Here is an 18617-nt window from a genome sequence, read left to right on the forward strand (position 1 = left end):
TCACGGTTCAGGAGCTTGAGCCCCGCATCGGGCTCTGTGCTGAGAGCTCGGAGCCTGGAGCCTGCTTCAGATTCTGGGGCTCCCTCTCTCTCTGCCCTCACCTGCTCATGCTCTGTCTCTCTCTCTCTCTCACTCTCAAAAATAAACATTAATGGTCAACTCATCCAGGAAGGCTTCCCTGACAACCTGAGTCTGAGCTTAATACCTCTCGTAAGTGTTTACATGCCGTGCGGGACACCTACCACACTACAGGGATATGGCGATTCCCTTTGCATTTGTTTGTATTCTCCACTAGACTGTTGCTCTGTCACAGCAAAGACCATGTCTGCACTGGATCTCATATCATTACCTGGGTGTTCATTAAATATTGTTCAAGGTTCAAGGTATCGCAGGGAGGAAAGAAAGAAGGAAGGAAGGATTAGCGTTGGTAAAGAAGTGACTAGAAGTGAAGGAAGTAAAAAAGGTTGAACAGCAACTTCAAGGACATGAATGAGAAAGGGAAGAGGAAGACTGGAGGGTGGCTGACCAGGAACGTGTAGCCGGATAAGGTGAAGTAGAGATGTGAAGAATCTGAGTCCATAAGCTGGCAGAATGCAGTATCAGTAGGAGGAAGATCCCGAAGCTAGAGATGGGAAAGAACACGGGGTGACTAAGAAAAAAGGGTCCCAGATGATGAGAAGACATTTTGCGATGGTACGCCGGTCTCTTCTCTTCACTAAATCATTCTGAGGGATTTCGTATTTGTGCGACTATGTTTGTCTCTTGTAACTTTTTTACCTTGTTTTATTGCTGTTTAGTTTTCTGATTGATGGTTTTCTTAACTGACCTGATTAGTCATATCAGTCAAACTTTAGGTATGCAAAGTTCAAAAACAATACCCGAGATTCTTATCTAACCATGTGAACAGGCTTGCCAGAGGCAAAATTTAATAACCATGAACATGCTTCTGACTGACTGCGACTTTCAAAAAACAAGTACCACTTCTTACTTGTTCTCAAAAGGGAAAAAAGTACTTTTCAAATGGAAAAGTTCCATGATTTATGGCTTCTAAACACAGGCGTGACCTTAAAGAAAATAAATGTTATCGGGAGCACACGTGCTTCTCACTCCAGAAATGATTTTTATTGTCCTTTGGAAAATCTGTGCATCTGATGTGTCAGGAAAGCTGGGTCCTGATCGCTGATCCTCACACTGAGTAACTGAGAGTTTGGATAAAGCTTTAATCTCTCAGAGTCTCTTTTCCTCATTTCTGAAATAAGCAGTTTGATCAGCATAACTGGATCAGTCATAATGCATTCATTAGATCATGCTCAGTAGCAAACAACTCCTAACATCCTTCAGTGGTTGATAGGCTCTGTTCCTAAGAATAAGGAAACAAAATTATCATGCAAGTATCATCCTTCAGTGGTTGATAAGCTCTGTTCCTAAGAATAAGGAAACAAAATTATCACGCAAGTGTCATCTGTATGAAATACCATTCTCAAAGATACTCTCCCTCAAGGGGCCAACATGCCTAGTATCTCCATCTTGCCACTCTGCTATAAAATTCTTCTCAAGGCACCTGGTTGGCTCAGTTGATGGAGCATGCGACTCTTCACCTCGGGGTTGTGGGTTTGAGCCCCTTGTCGGGTGTAGAGATTTCTTAAAAAGAAAGAAAAATCTTGGGGCGCCTGGGTGGCTCAGTCGGTTGAGCATCCGACTTAGGCTCAGGTCCTGATCTCACGGTCCACGGGTTTGAGCCCTGTGTCGGGCTCTGTGCCGACAGTGCGGAGCCTGGAGCCTGCTGGGATTCTGTGTCTCCCTATCTCTCTGCCCACCTCCCACCCCCCACCCCACCACTTGAGCTCTCTCTCTCTCTCTGTCAAAAATCAATAAACATTAAAAAAAAATTTTTTTAAAGAAAAAATAATCTTAAAAAATAAAACTTCTTCTCTGGCTCCTATAGAGCTAGATGTTGACAACATCCGGTATTTGGGAAAGACGGTTCTCCAGTTGATGAAGTCATCCAGTGCATCAATGTGGAAGTGATCCACTGGCCAGTGTAGCCTAGTAGTTAAAAGCAGTACTACTGACTACCCTTGTGACTCTGGACACATTATTCGACCTCTGTGTGTTGTTTCAAGGACTAAATGATTTAATAAATGAAAAGTGCTTGGGACAATGTTAACCAGCACAGAACAAGTACTCAGCTAACATTAGCTACTATTTACAGGAATTCAGCCATTGTTAAAAGAGCTCCCCAATTCCACAGGACTCTAGACATCTACTGCAACGAAGTTAATTTGGATCCAGAAGATGTCAAGAAAAATAGGTCTTTTTTTAATATAACTTTTTAAAAATATTTAATTTGAGAGTGGGGGGGGGGGGAGCAGAGAGAGAGTAGGAGAGAAAGAATCCCAAGCAGGCTGCGTGCTGTCAGCACAGAGCCCAGTGTGAGGCTCGAACTCACGCACCATGAGATCATGGCCTGAGCTGAAATCAAGAGTCAGACACTTAACCAACTGAGCCACCCAGGTGCTCTTTTTTATAGAACTTTTGTTTTCCTTTTACTTTCTGATTTTTTTTTTTTTTGATGAGCATGTACTACTTTTATTTTTTATTTTATTTATTATTATTTTAATTTGAGAGAGAGAGAGTGAGTGGGGGAGAGGGGCAGAGGGAGAGAGAGAAAGAGAATCTTAAGCAGTCTCCAAGCTCCGTGCAGAATCTGATGCAGGGCTCGATCCCACAACTCTGGGATCATGACCTGAGCTGAAATCAAGAGTCAGACACTCAACTGACTGAGCCACCCAGGTGCCCTGAGAAAAGTTAGGTCTTACAGCTGGAGGTTTTCTTTGAACATTCAAATCAAGTATTGCTTTTTCAACCATCAACTCCAACTCAAGCTGTCAGTTCACAAACAGAATGTCACATAATTTCACGATGAAATGTGATTCCTGAAATAGAGAATGTGTTTGGTAATAAGATATCTTGAGGCAAAAAATAAGTACTCAACACACATTAATGAACAGAGAGTATAAATAAATGAGAGTGACGGCTTTAATAGCCTAGACAACTTCGAGCTTTATGTAAACTTTACGTGTAAGGCAGCATCGTCAGTTACAAGGCAAGAGTTGAAAGTTGATTTTAAAGTGGTCTGGATCATGACTGTATGGAGCATTGTTTGTAAATCAAAACCCAGGGAACAATGTAAGTCCTTCAATCAAAATGTGTTAAATAAATTATGCACACATCCTTGTGATGGAATCTTAAGCTGTTATTTTTCAGTGAGGTAGAGCTGTATGTGCTGAATATGGAAATACTTCCAAGAGATATCATTAAGCAAAAAAAAAAAATAATAATAAGTTCAAAACAGTGTGTACAGTATGATCCTATTGGTGTCAAGGAAAAGAATAATAATATGCTTTACAGATGGATATAAGGTTCTTAAATTGGGGGGGGGGGCACGCCTGAAGAAGCTAATAACAAGGTTAACTTTGGGCAGTGAAACTGGCATTCAGGCAGCGATGAGAAAAAGACTATTTGATGCATCTCTGTATTGTTCAAATTTTTAGCACCTGGAAGTATGGTTTAATTTTTAAGTATACAGTTTAAACAGGGAAAAAAAGACTTAATTGCACAATAGGCACTGATCCTCTGAATTGACAGATCACCCTAGGGGCCGCTTTCCTTGGCCCTATCTCCAGTCCTATTGGCTGCTGCCTGTTCACGACACTGAGTTCCAATGCTGGCCGTGCCTTTGCACTTTTCTCCTCTAAACTTAATTCGGCTCAGCTATGCCCCTCTCAGCCTCTCCCATTAACCTCTGAGAACAGGTCTTTGCTACCTGCCACAACGCTCTTCTGGTTTCTGGCTAAACCCTTAGCAGTTCAGGAAGGGGGACTGCCCACTGTTATCACAAAGTGAGGAAAGCAGATAAAGTACATGCACCTAATGCAGCTTGAAACCTCTCTCCCTCTCATTTCCTCCTGGCCAAACACTATCCACTCTTCAAGACTTCACTCCAGGGACAACTTCTCTTGAAAGCTGTCCTGAACTCCCAGATCAGAATTAACCCCTCTCTCACCAGCGTTATTTTACACACTGTTTTTATCCGATGTATACTTAGCCCATTTGGATTTGGATTTCAGTTATTTGTGCCCGAGCCTACCAGGCGGTGTTCCAGCATCTCTGTGTTTTTGGAAAACACCTAGATAGAGCATTGTCCTCAATGAACGTATAGCTAGATATTAGGGAACTTGATTTCCATTAACTTGAAGTTGAAAACGTAAGGATACAACCGAAAAAAATATGCAAGATGTTCAGCCTTGGGTGACAGTCATGGGTTCCACAGCAATTCCACTGTGATTGAGAAAAAAAAAAATGAGATTCAATGTCCTGCCAAACAAGACAAGCCATATAAGGTGCTAATGAGCATAAAAGACCATCAAGAAATCAGAGTCCTTAAGGTAAGTCCTCAATTTTCTACAGACACCTGCCCCAAGTCACTTCCAAAGTTTCAGAGTACAACACTCAAACAATCCAGATGTCTCCAAGCCTTAATGTGCAGTTGTTTGTACATGAATTAGGGTGACAACTAACATGACTAATTGCCAACAGGACAAGGAGGGTAGAGAGCCTCCGTTAGAAAAATTTAGAAACAGCTGTCCCCTGGCACCATGACTTCTCATCACTGGTGTGACAACCATATGGAGATTAGGAAGGAAGATCTTGAGACAACGATTCCACCACCAAGGCAATTTTTTAAAAACCTACATCTGGTGATACCACACTGTTCTACAGGATAAGGTGCAGAGTGTTTCAGGGGACAAGGAACTGGCCACAGAACTTCCTCAAAGTGCCTACATCTTAGAGCAGAACAAAGGTGAAGACTGAAGTAGTCACTTCTCACAATGAAAAGGCACTAAGAGAGGATATGTGTGTGAATATATACATGTGTATGGAAGATGGGGCAGATACGGTGCATGTGTGAGAAATAATGAGGTAGGAAGATAATCTGGTTTGTGTTGGAAAGAGTTGGTGGATTATATGCGCACATGCAATGGCAAGTAAACAAGACAAGAAGTAAAAAAGACTAGAAATCCAGTCCAGTTCTGTCCCACTAGACCAAAACTGTAGGGAAGTCACTTAACCTATGTTAGCACCAGTGTCCTAATCTATTCGTGGGGATATATAAAACTATTCCATCTAAGAGGGGTCATGAGGGGTGCCTGGGTGGCTCAGTCGGTTAAGCGTCCAGCTCAGGTCATGATCTCACAGTTCGTGAGTTCAAGCCCCGCATTGGGCTCTGTGCTGATGGCTCAGAGCCTGGAGCCTGTTTCAGATTCTGTGTCTTCCTCTCTCTCTCTGACCCTCCTCCGTTCATGCTCTCTCTCTGTCTCAAAAATAAATAAACGTTAAAAATAAATAAATAAATAAATAAATAAATAAATAAATAAATAAAAGGGGTCATGAAGACTCCACTACCTCCTTATAAAGATATCAACCTCCTTATAAAGCACTGAAGTCACTTCCAGAACTTTTCCATGATGGAAATGATGGGAGCTTCCGCACGTAAGAACCAAAAGATTCCTTTTTAACTCTATGACTCCTCACACCCACAACACAAGACCCATGATAGAGATGGAAAAAAAAAAAAAAAAAAACAGACCCAATACCATATTATGTTAAACAAATCTATAGGTTTCTATGATACATAATCAACCAACTCTTATTTAACCAAACACAAAGAGCCTGCTTATTTCCTGCGTTACATATTTGTTACTGATGCTTTTATTGATGATGTCATCAAATAAAGTTTTCAGGGCAAATTACGTTCGGTCACTAAGGGTGTGTTGCCAGAGAAGAATAAAGAGTTCTACTTCAATGAGGTATTAGTAGAGGGAAGAGCTAGCACATGCAGACTTCAAGCATACATTTACTCCAAATATAAGTGAGATGAATGAGTCCCAATGTACATGGGTTTAACTTAAGCATATTCAACAATAGGGCCTTGGATAAAAGAACGAGGAGAAATGAACAAGAATGAGAGAAGCCTGTACTTACGCTGTTACTTTCCTTCAACCTAGAACTTAGCCTCCAGCCAAATGTAAAAGGAAGCAGAAGAATTTAAATTCTAGGTATTAAGCTTTCCAACAGCTCAGTATCTGGTGAGCCAAGAGGTTTTCAAGGATTGCTTTGACCTTATGTATTTTTCTTTTCTGGGATGAGCTGTTTACGAAAACAAATGGCTGGAATAGCCACAACATTTCGTCTAAAAATGGCCTCACATTTCAGGTGTATGTGCCAGATGTTATAGAAGACACCACTATCCAGGACTTTCAGGTATTAGAAAATCACATTCCTCGCAAAGAAAAAGATATCCAAGCAAAGGAAATGCGCGCGCACACACACGCACACACGCAAACACACACACACACCCTGTACATATACACAGATATTTTCACAATGAGGGGTTCAGAAATAGAACGAAGCAGACTTAGAAGAAAAGACAAGCCAGATCATCTTAATAAATCTCGAAGAAAATCCCACCTACCTGGTGACTGCCCGAGTACAGATGGTAACAAGGAAACAGCCAGCCACAATCATCCAGCCCCAGCCTCCATCTGGAGGAGAGGTAGACCGAACTCGGTTTCTTTTTGCCATGGCCTCAGCTCTTTTTTTCCTCTTTTTCGAGTTACTTCAATAGCCCAGTTGTGATCCTGGAAGAGGTTTGCTGTCCAGTGACTTCCTGCTGGCATTCAAGACTGGCACAGAATGCTACCTGGCACACGGGTTACTGGCCATCTAAAACCAAAAACCAGGACATATTTATATTTTATGGTCATAACCAAAGGCTGATTTTTCACTTGACAAAAATGATCATTCTTTTCCTGTTAAAAACGGTTATTTGTAGCTATGGATCGTGGACCGGGGCAAAGGCCATTAGCTGTCCTTGATACCCCTTCTCCTTCTGTTTAATAACAGATCCTCCTAAATTTTAGCCAAATCCAGGTCCGCCCAGTTTGATACCATATTTCCTAACCTCTCTTGAAGGTGGATGTGGCAACATGGTTTAGCCTATTTTTTTAAATTTTTAAATTTTATTTAAATGCAAGTTAGTTAACATACAGTGTACTAATGATTTCAGGAGTAGAAGTTAGTGATTCATCACTTACATGTAATGCTCAGTGCTCATCCCAAGAAGTGCCCTCCTTAATGCCCATCACCCATTTAGCCCAATCCCTGCCCAATACCCCTCCAGACAACCCCCTTCCGTTTGTTGTCTGTATTTTTTTAAATTTTTTAATGTTTTATTTATTTTTGAGAGACAGACCGATTGTGAGTGGGGGAAGGGCAGAGAGAGGGAGACACAGAACCCGAAGCAGGCACCAGGCTCTGAGCTGTCAGCACAGAGCCCGACACGGGGCTCGAACTCACAAATAGTGAGATCATGGCCTGAGCCAAAGTCGGACGCTTAACGCTTAACTGAACCACCCAGGCGCCCCTGTTCTCTGTATTTAAGAGTCTCTTATAATTTGCCTCCCTCTCTGTTTTTAATCTTATTTTTCCTTTCCTTCCCCTATGTTCATCTGTTTTGTTTCTTTAACTTCACATGAGTGAAATCATATACTTGTCTTTCTGTGATTTATTTAGCTTAGCTTAATACACTCTATTTCCATCCACATTATTGCAAATGGCAGATTTCACTCTTTTTTATCACAGAGTAATATTCCATTGTGTGTGTGTGTATACACATATATATACACATATACACACACACACACATACATGCACACCACATCTTCTTTATAACATGGTTTAGTCTAAATGAAAGGGATGCAAGGAAAAATAATATGCCATTTCTGGCTCATGAGCTCAAAGGCCAAGGCACTTTCCCAAGACTTCCACCACTCCCTTTCCATAGACTGGAGCATGGATATAAGGGTGAGACAGCTATGCCCACACACAACAGGACAGCGCCCTGGGGGCTGGACAGCTATGGGGTGGAAGGACCCTGGGTCCCTAGATGACGGTGGATAAGGGTTGCCTCTCTAGCTCTGGACTACACATAGCTTTGCGCAGTTACACAAAATACCAAAACGCTTCAATTTTATTTGAGCCTCTGTATTCTCAGTCTCTCTGTTACCACAGCTTAGGCCACGTACCTAATTCTTACACTGAATGAGTCTGATAGTAACTTCTTTGGCATTTCTGATTGGTGATGCAATAATTTTTAGTTTTTCATGAAAAATTTTTTGTCAATGCTGTATTTCGTAAGTGTGTAATTAAAGCAAGAAGAGAATGGCAAATAAGTGAAACAGAATAGAGAGTCCAGCAGCAAGTATATAATAACTCAATATAGCTAAATAAGGTAGCAAAGATTAGTGGAGAAAAAAAGGATTACTCACTGTATCATGTTACAGCTCTCCCTCTAGTTCTAAACCTACTAGATAGGTCAGAGTTAAATGTAAAAAAAAAAGAAAAACCATTAAAAATCTAGGTGAAAATAGAGGCAAATATTTCTCTGATCGCTAGATAGGAGAAGGGCCCCTGGAGATGTAAAGTAACGTAACAAACCAAGGGAAAATTTGGTTGATTTGTCTAAATTAAAATTTAACCTTTCCTGCATATCAAAACGTGTAATAAATAAAACCAGATGATAAACCACAGACTTGGGAAAAAGATAGCAATACGTGGTTCAAAAAGTAATGGCTGCAACATTAATTCAATCAACTACCAGCACTCACTGTGTACCATGCGCCAGGCAGTATTTAGGGCACTGGAAATCCTATGGTGGGCAGACTCTACCGTACCCCTATGGTCCCTCCTCCTGTGTTCTTGACTTTGTATCATCCCTCCCCTTGAGTGTGGGTGGGACCCGTGACTTGCTCCTAACCAGAGTAGGGCACAGGTGACTGGACAGGAATCCCACGATGATGGCATCCTGTGTAAGGCTCAGTCATGCTAGAAATGAAAGCTCTCATTCTCCTGCTTGCCTTGAAGAGCAAGTTGCTCCACTGCACACTGCCTATGGAGAGGGCCACGTGCAGGGGACTGTGGCCAGCCTGCTGGGAGCTGAGGACGGCCTCCAGGAGACAGCAGAAAACTGAAGTTCTCAGTACTACAACAGAAAGGAAGCAGATTCTGCCAACATCCTAAGTGATCTCGGAAGCCGACTTCTTTTCCTCTATTCCTCTATTCCTCAACTGAGCCTCTAGTTGAGAACACAGACTGGCTGACATTTTGACCGCGGCCTGCGACACCCTGAGCTGAAGACCCCGTTAAGCTGTCCTGGATTCTGGCCTCACAGGAACGGTGACGTAAGGTGTTTCTCAGTGTGTTTTTTAGTATATTAAACAGACTTCTTAAATTACCATTAGGGATGAATTATTTAAGAGGCGAAAATAAGAGTTTTGACAGGACAGATACATTTTCCACTGGACTGAGCAAATCACTCAGTGGTCGGTACGATTGTATCATGGTCACCGCAAGAAATCTGAAATAATATTAATTCAATGCAACACCATTTCAAATATGGCGAAGCCCGCATTGTTTGGAACACGGGCTATGTACCACTTGGTAAGTGATGGGCAAATCAAACTAATAAGATATCTTTTACTTTAAAACCACAATTTTTGAAGGAAACGGCTCACGGTAGAACCTTACAGGTGTGCCTCTTTAAAGCCACCCGAACAAACCGGTGGCCTGTGAGTTCACAGTGAATGGGATCAGTTCCCTTATAAGAGAGGCCCAGAGAGCTCCTTTACCCCCTCTGCCATATGAGGACACAGCTTAAAGAAGTCTGTCTAGGAACCAGGAGACAGGCTCTCACCCAACACCAATCCTGCCAGCACCTTGATCTTGAACCTCCCACCTCCAGAACTGTGAGAAATAAAGGTCTGTCAACCACCCAGTCTGTGGTAGTTTTGTTACAGTCGCCCAAATGGACCAAGACACCTAAAACTTTAGATTTCCAAACTCTCTTGAAAAATTGGAAGTGCTAAAGATATGGAGCTGGCATTCCTTTGTTGAAGCTATCAGAGGGAGTCAAGTACCAGCACATTCCTGGATAAGGCCCGTATTCCCCACGTCACCCCGTCCCTGACCTCCTGTATCGCCCAGCCCTGCTGTTTCACTCGTATACGACACCTGACAGGCTCCTGCAACAGATTTTGAACGTCTGCCTGTACCACATTGCCATAACTCCAAGTTTCTTGAACAGCCACATGTGGGTCACATTTATGGGATACTTTTCGTCCAGCACGTCTCTCTCTCACAATTTTAATGGGACTAGCATTTGAAGTTCTGCCCACACCTGCACGCGCACAACGAAATAACTCACTGCTTAGACATAATGAGGTGGCAAGTGTCATGAAATGACAGAATCAATTGTACGAGTCAAAAAGCAAAACTCAGAAACCTCTGCCTTGGTTCGGTCCTAGCCTCTTCATAGGTTTTCCCATTAAAATAACCCCAAGGGTAAGCTGTGTTCCAATTTAAGGCTATACAGGGGCGCCTGGGTGGCTCAGTCGGTTAAGCGTCCGACTTCGGCTCAGGTCATGATCTTGCGGTTCGTGAGTTCAAGCCCCGCGTCGGGCTCTGTGCTGACAGCTCAGAGCCTGGAGCCTGTTTCAGATTCTGTGTCTCCCTCTCTCTCTCTCTCTGACCCTCCCCCGTTCATGCTCTGTCTCTCTGTGTCTCAAAAATAAATAAACGTTAAAAAAAAATTAAAAAAAAAGACTATACATCCACGAACCCATAAATGTCCAGCGTAAGGACCATCCCCAGTCAGTGCTGCCCAGTGCTGTTCAAAAATGCTCAAACAGGGACGCCTGGGTGACTCAGTAGGTTGAGCATCCAACTTCACCTCAGGTCATGATCTCACTGTTCTAGAGTTCGAGCCCCACGTTGGGCTCTGTGCTGACAGCTCAGAGCCTGGAGCCTGTTTTGGATTCTGTGTCTCCCTCTCTCTCTGCCCCTCTCCTGCTCTCTTTCTCTCTCTCTCTCTCTCAAAAATAAATAAACATTAAAAAATTAAAAAATAGAATGCCCAAGGAGGCAGTATAATACAGCGCGATAGATCAGGAATTAAAAAGTTGTTCAAATTCTTTGAACAGTCATCTCATTGCTGGGAAGTTATCCTAAGAAAACAATTTAAGAGAAGATGGACACTATGGGTGAAAAATAATAGTTGCATTATGAATAATATATAAAGCAGAAACAACTTAAGTGCTCAACAACTGGGAAGTGTTCGAGAGCTATGACACAAGCAACAAATGGAACAGTATCCACCCCTTTAAAGCCATAAACAAGAAGATAACATTGTAATATGGGAAAACATTTATGATGCAATGGTAAGGCAAAAAGCCGCCACTAATATTGTGTGTGCATTGGGAAGGAAGCGATATGAAACTCACGTAAAAGTTGTATATTCGTAACTGTCACAAAGAGTAGGAAGACTGTGCCAGAAGGAATGCAGTTGGAAAGACTATGCAGAAAAGTATACAGCCAGTATGACTGTTATGATTCACTTTCAAAACTGTATTTGATACCATTTTATATATAGTTTTCTTAGGTAATTCAGATCCACTCCTGCACCGTGGACATGCGCACGAAAATTCTTTGTATAGTTTCTCGAGGACTAGAAAGAACTGTATCATTTATTGATGCAACACAATGAAACTTAGGTGATTGTTCAGTAGAAGATATGATGTAGGTAACAAGGCCTGGCAAAAGAAAATGTTCCGTTTCATTACAAAAACATTAAGCATCATTAACTTTTACTTCGCCTCTGCGGTCTCCGTTTGTTTCAGCCGAGCAGCTTCTCCCTGGCATTCCCACAACCTAGGAGTTCAGGACCAACTTGAGAGGATCTCTCAAAAGATACAATTGCATGAATCCAAATTAAAGAGGGGAGTAACCCTCCCAAGCAGCGCCGAGCTGACGGCACAGCGAACAGAGAGGTCTGTTGTTAAGTTAAAGTCAACCTGGGTAACACCACAGACCCAGGAACATTCTCACGGGGTTCCAGGGTGGGGAGAAACAGCTCTGAAAGCATCGGTGTGCAGTCCTATGATTAATCAGTCCTCTTGAGCAGGCACACGTGAGCCTCCCAAGCCTCAGAGCTGGGCACTGGCTTCTCCCCTTCACCGTGATGATGCTGAAGCCCAGAGAAGAGAAGGGACTCACCTGGCAGCGCTATGCGGAGATGCAGGTGGAGACGCGTGGTCTGGCGGATTTTGGACGGTGCGCCTGCCCATCCACCCTCCAGATTTCAGAGCGGCTATTGGGCATTTCTTTCAACAAGCCGTGCAAATAATGGTGAAGGCTGAGCACCCATTCGTGTGAGTGCTCATGACGAAAGAAAGGGGAGGGAGCCCACAGGTTAATAACACAAGGGTATACTGCCCAAAAAATAACTCGTGTTTCTTTCAAAACAGGTCACTTACTAGATTTATACGCCTTCAGAAGAGCACAAGTTAGACCAGGCTAACCTAGTTTCATAGAGACTTTGGAGCAACCTGCAGGTCCCCTACAGTATTAGTCTGCACATTCTTATAAATAATTAACTGGCCCGATATGGCACAAATATAATGAAAAAGTCCTTTACTGAGCTAACAGTATACCTAAAACAGTATGCAAAGGAAGCATGTTACCATCACGTAGTTCGTCATTTTACTAATCAGCCTCTAATTTATTTTTTTTTTGTTTTCTTTTTTTCTTTTTTTTTTTTCTTTTTTTTTTCAACGTTTTATTTATTTTTGGGACAGAGAGAGACAGAGCATGAACGGGGGAAGGGCAGAGAGAGAGGGAGACACAGAATCGGAAACAGGCTCCAGGCTCTGAGCCATCAGCCCAGAGCCTGACGCGGGGCTCGAACTCCCGGACTGCGAGATCGTGACCTGGCTGAAGTCGGACGCTTAACCGACTGCGCCACCCAGGCGCCCCAATCAGCCTCTAATTTATTTCATTTTGACGTCCAACCACTGAAATATAATTGCATTCTGCATCTCATTCTGGTTTCAGAAAAATCTTTTTGGAACAAAGGAGGCTCCATATTATGATATCCCACTAAGATTACTCCTTCACAGTACAAGTTAGGCTATATGCTCAATTTCACTTCATCCTCCTTGCTTTCAAAAATCTAGACATTTGCAAAGAATTCTTGCCAATGGTCCATGACTTTCCAATATGGCACTACATTTTGGGGGCAAATCTTTCATGTTGCCTTCAGTAAAGTTTTCTGAAGTGATCTCCTCTGTCAGAAGACCCACATATTTCTTACAGTCAGGACACTGCTAGAGAAAAGTCCACAGTGGTCCTGGAACCACTCATTTTGTTAGGCTCCCAACATGGTCTATTATTCTTTCCTTCCTCCATTCCCTTCTATGTCCAGTGCCTTAACCTTCATCAAGTACGCTTCTTTATTAATTGCTTTGCAGCCACAAAACAGATAAGGGTGTGTGGGAGAAAGATATCAAGAGCAGGAATCAAGACCATTGGGTCCAACTGATACTACTTAGTAATGACCCTGTGCAAATCACCTCCTCTCTGCTACCATTTCCTGATCTATAAAACCAGGGAGTTGAATTACTGATGTTTCAAACCAGGTGACTGATTATTAAGGACCTCTTCCCCCATAGGTGAGTTACCTGGTAGTCCAGACACTCTCAGTAAACTCGGATTGATTCTACTCTTTGTTTTTACTTAAGAATCATGAAATTTGCCAGTCTTTTTTTTTTTTTTTCGGCATTTCTAAAATATTCCTCTACTGCAGATAATTTTTGGAAATATCTGATATTAGGTTGGCAAGCTGGTTTTCTCTCATTGGCCCCGTTCTATCATTAAGGCTAAGCCCAGAAGTTTATTGTTGTAGGAAACGAGAAGATGGGTCCTGTCCATAATAACTTCATCCATAAATAAGGAACCATAGGATTGTGCTGTAGGGGAAGTTTCCACCACACAAAGGGAAAGTAGAAGCCTGCCCAGAGATGAAGGGGAAAGGTTTTTTTTTTTTTTTTAATGTTTATTTATTTTTGAGACAGAGAGAGACAGAGCATGAACGGGGGAGGGTCACAGAGAGGGAGACACAGAATCTGAAGCAGGCTCCAGGCTCTGAGCTGTCAGCACAGAGCCCAATGAGGGGCTCGAACTCACGGACCGTGAGATCATGACCTAAGCCGAAGTCGGATGCTCAACCGGCTGAGCCACCCAGGCACCCCCCTTTTTTTTTTTAAAGGAAGAGTGATGAGCTGCCTTTCCCATTCTCTCGAGTCCTGAGCAGGGGTAGGTAAGTGGTACAGCGAAGAATTAAACTGGGTATTTGGGGCAGAGGGTTGCAATAAGGAGGCTTGTGCTATGTATCCTGTGGGTAACTGTGGAAAGACCCAACTTCATTGGGTGCCCTTGGCCTGTGATGTGTCAGGGCAGAGAGAAAGCCAAAGACAGTGCCTACTGACCGTCCCTCACCTCCCATGTGACACAGAAGTGGCCCAGATGCTCTTTCGTATTCTCAGTGGAGACATGAAATACATCTAAGCGATGAGAGGCAGGGCTGTGGCAAAGGGGAAACAGGCTGAGCCAAACGGAAATCATGGCTGATCTTCACACGAGGATCTGCAACAAGAAAGATGGGGAATCCCCCCAGGTCCTGGCCATAAAGGCAGTACGGACTGTAAGTTTCACCAGTAGCACATGCGTCAGCATGGTACACAGTGAGGACAGAAGCCAACACCCAGAGACCAGCCAGATGAGAGTCGTGGGCAGGACGCCCAGGCACCAACACCAAGGAAAGCTGTGCCTAGGCTAGTACGAACTCAGGGACCTGCATGCCAACCACCTCCTCCACCATTACGCATGAGTTCTCCCCGAAGCCAGACAGGCATAGAGGGGAGGGAGGGATAAACACCACAGAAAGGAGAAACAACACTTACTTAGAGATTAACCTTGGATTTGGCTAAATATTGATCCCAGAAGACTGAGCGAAGATGCAAGAGAGTACTTTCAACTTGCAAAGGCTGCTAGAAACGTGTTGAAATTGAGGTGCAATTCATACACAATAAAACACACCCATTTTTAAGTCTTTGTTTTGATGACTTTTTGATGTATACACTCACATAACCACAACCACCACAACCAAGATATAGAACATTTCCATCACCCCAAATATTCCCTCGTGCTCCTCTGAAGTCAGTCTCAACCAACCTCAGCACCACGCCCCCACTGATTTGCTTTCTGTCCGACATAGATTAGTTTTGTCAGTCAAGAATTCCATAAAAATGGAACCACACAACAGGGACTATTTTGTTTCCAGCTTCTTTCACTCACGATAATGTTTTGAGATTCATCCAGGTTGCTGTGTGCATCTGTAGATTCCTTTTTATTATTGAATAGTAACCTATATAATGGATATACTGCGATTTATTTATGTAGTCATCTGTTGATGGACATGTTGTTTCCAGTTTTAGACGATTATGAACAAAGCTTCTGTGACATCACCTATACAAGTCTTTTTGTGGACATCTATTTTCGTTCTCTTGAGTAAATCCATAGGAATAAAATTAACGAGTCATGTTGTAAGTATATACTTAACTTTAGAAGAAACTGCCAAACTTTTTTTCAAAAATGGCTGTACAATATTATTAGTAATATATCAGAAGTCCAGATGCTCCGGTGTATAATGGATTCACATTGTAGTTTCTTTTTAAGTTTATTTATTTATTTTTGAGAGAGAGCACAGGGGAGGGGCAGAGAGAGAGGGAGAGGGAGAAAATCCCAAGCAGGCTCTGCACCAGCAGTGCTGAGCCTGATGCAGGGCTCGAACAGACGAACCATGAGATCATGACCTTAGCTGAAACCAAGAGTTGGACGCTTCACCGACTGAGCCACCCAGATGCCCCACACCTTTTAGTTTTAATTTGTGCTTCCCTGATGATTAAGGATACTAACCAGTTTTTTCATGTACTTATTAACTACTCATACATATTCTTTTGTCTATTCAAATATCGTGCACATTGGGGGGGGTGTCTTTTTATTGAGATATAAAAATTCTTTGTATGTTGTAGATACAAGTCCTTTGTAGACTTATGTATTATAAATATTTTCTCCCATTCTGTGGCTTGCCCATTCGTTCCTTAGTGGTGTATTTTGAAGAACAGAAGCTATTACTTTTGACGAACAGGAATTTATTATTTTGTCTTGTATAGTCAATTATAGTATTTCTATATATTAGGGTGAGCAATTACAAATTAAAATTTAAAAATGCTACTTTATAGTAGCATCAAAAACCATGAAATGTCCAGGAACAAGCTTGACATAATATTTGCATTATTTTTACACTAAAAACTCCAAAACAGTGCTGAGAGCGGTTTATAAATGCCTAAAAGAGAGAGAGAGCTACCACGTTCATTCCACGGAAGATGCCGAAATCTATCCAAGTTGACTGATCCTTTCAGTGGCGAGGAATCACAGAGGGCGCCAGGTACACCGAAGGGCAATCTTCCAAGTATGCCATGAGAGGATTCCAACACTTTTCTGCACAGCATTTATAGCCTTTATAGCAGTGGAGCAAAGCGTTCCAGCTGGTAACCCTGCAGACTTGTAGCCTGGGCCAAACACAAGCTCTGACAAGGACTGAATGGGGAGGGAAGTTAAAGAAAGTCCTCTCTGCTTGGGTTTGCACAGTCTGTGGCTCAGGGACCCACCTATTTTTTCCATCGGAGTCTCTGGGTCTTAGGGATGACTCCTAATGCATATGGATTTATTTATTTTTGTTGCTCAATGATATCACATGTGTGCTATGAAAAATATTGTTCTTAGTAAAGAAAAACTAGTGATTCGCTTTTGCCCCCTCTCCTCTCTGCTTCTCTCTGCTTAGTCCTCCAACAGATCCTGGTAACAGGGGAGTACAACTACTGACTTCGACCAGAAAGCTGGGGCTGTCCCTTGGGCACCTTTGGGCACTAAACTGAGAAATTCTGACTTCTGGCAATGCAGCTGCTCAAGTTCCTACCTTGTGTGAGACTTCGGGGACAGGAATACGTTACAGAAGACCTAGAATAAACAGCAGAGCAATTTATATAGTATTTGGTCTACACAAGGGAGAAAAAGGTACGACTTGTGATTCCCGTAAGGCGCAGAGAGCAGAAAGCAACATTCTTTCCCTCGCCGCCAGCTCCTAACCCACAGAAGCTGCTGAGTCTAGGCAACGTCAGAAAAAATGCTTACTTCTGCGTCTAATAGTTTGTTGATGGTGCAACTCATAACCAGGAGCTTGCTCCCACTTACTGTTTTCTTTTGCAGTGAGGGAGTTCTTTTCTCTCCTATTTGGAAGGGCATGTAAAAGAAGTGACAGGCCTGAGCTGTAGCCCTCTTTGATAAAAATATGTGGGGGCGCCTGGGTGGCGCAGTTGGTTAAGCGTCCGACTTCAGCCAGGTCACGATCTCGCGGTCCGTGAGTTCGAGCCCCGCGTCGGGCTCTGGGCTGATGGCTCAGAGCCTGGAGCCTGTTTCCGATTCTGTGTCTCCCTCTCTCTCTGCCCTTCCCCCGTTCATGCTCTGTCTCTCTCTGTCCCAAAAATAAATAAACGTTGATAAAAATATGTGTGTGTGTACATGTATGTATACACACACACACACACACACACACAATATGCAGTCAGAGATGCCTGGGCCTGGGACAGTGTCTGGTATGAAGCTGGAGTTCAACATTTGTGTGGTTCAGTGAATAAATCCTGGAGTCTAACTCCGTGGCCTTGCGGAGTCTAATTTTGCACTCTTACGGCATATGGAGTTATTAGGTGAGAATATGTTATAACAGAGGCTTCTTGGCTGCAGAGGAGAACCTCGGGGCTTGTGATGAATTTCATAGGGTCTTTCTGTTAGCTGACAGAGAGCCTTTTATTGGAGCACAGTGCCACCTGTCTATACCACAACATTTTCCTCGCTCTGTAATCGCTGTTGCTGCCATGTGGTTGGAATGGGAGGGGCGACCAGTCCGTTATTTTGGTGGGCTAGAACTTAACCCCTCAGGTCATACAGGGTCGTGGAGAATGGCTGTTTGAAAGCCACAGTGAAGTCTGCACAGAGTGTGAACTCCCTGGGAGCGGGGACCCTTGACGCTTCAGTGCCTTGGACACTGGCACTCAATAAATACTTAGGGAATGAATATCCCCAGTTCTCACGTTCTGGACATTTTCTCAAATCGCATGGGGAAGGGGGAAGGGGAGCTTGAGGAATGGGGGGAAGAAATTACCCATCATTCTTTGTTCTTTTTACCCACTGTCAAACCAGGTTGACCAGCCTTCCCAGAATCTGGGTAACAGAGCCTTAAGTGAATGTATCTCACTGAGTACACCAAGCATGGCCAGATCCTGACCCCCTACCAGGCTAAACCTGGAAACACAACTTCACTGCTAGTATAATATAAAAACTCAGATTTTTCCTTCCTGAGTAGGGAAGACCTGGTTCTTCCCTCTGGGTGTTTCTCTCCTATGAGTCTCCTTAACCTCCCACACAAAACACACTTCTGTCACTTCTGGTCACCAGACACGTGGAGGTTTCCCCCACACCAATAAGAATTCAACTCAATTCTGATACTGTCAACCCAGAGAGAGTGTCAGCTCCCACAGGTTGAG

General features: G+C 43.1%; 1 protein-coding gene across 1 annotated transcript in view; it reads right to left on the reverse strand.

Moving 5' to 3' along the window:
* SLC16A12 (solute carrier family 16 member 12) overlaps positions 1-18617 on the reverse strand; it is an 80328-nt gene that overhangs the window by 16486 nt on the left and 45225 nt on the right. Inside the window, 2 exon segments of the mRNA XM_043596942.1 lie at positions 6536-6647; positions 6650-6786. Of these exon segments, the coding sequence (XP_043452877.1) occupies positions 6536-6647; positions 6650-6740 (203 nt within the window). The 5' untranslated portion in view covers positions 6741-6786.

This window comes from Prionailurus bengalensis, chromosome D2, assembly GCF_016509475.1.
Source record: "Prionailurus bengalensis isolate Pbe53 chromosome D2, Fcat_Pben_1.1_paternal_pri, whole genome shotgun sequence".
Taxonomy (NCBI): domain Eukaryota; kingdom Metazoa; phylum Chordata; class Mammalia; order Carnivora; family Felidae; genus Prionailurus; species Prionailurus bengalensis.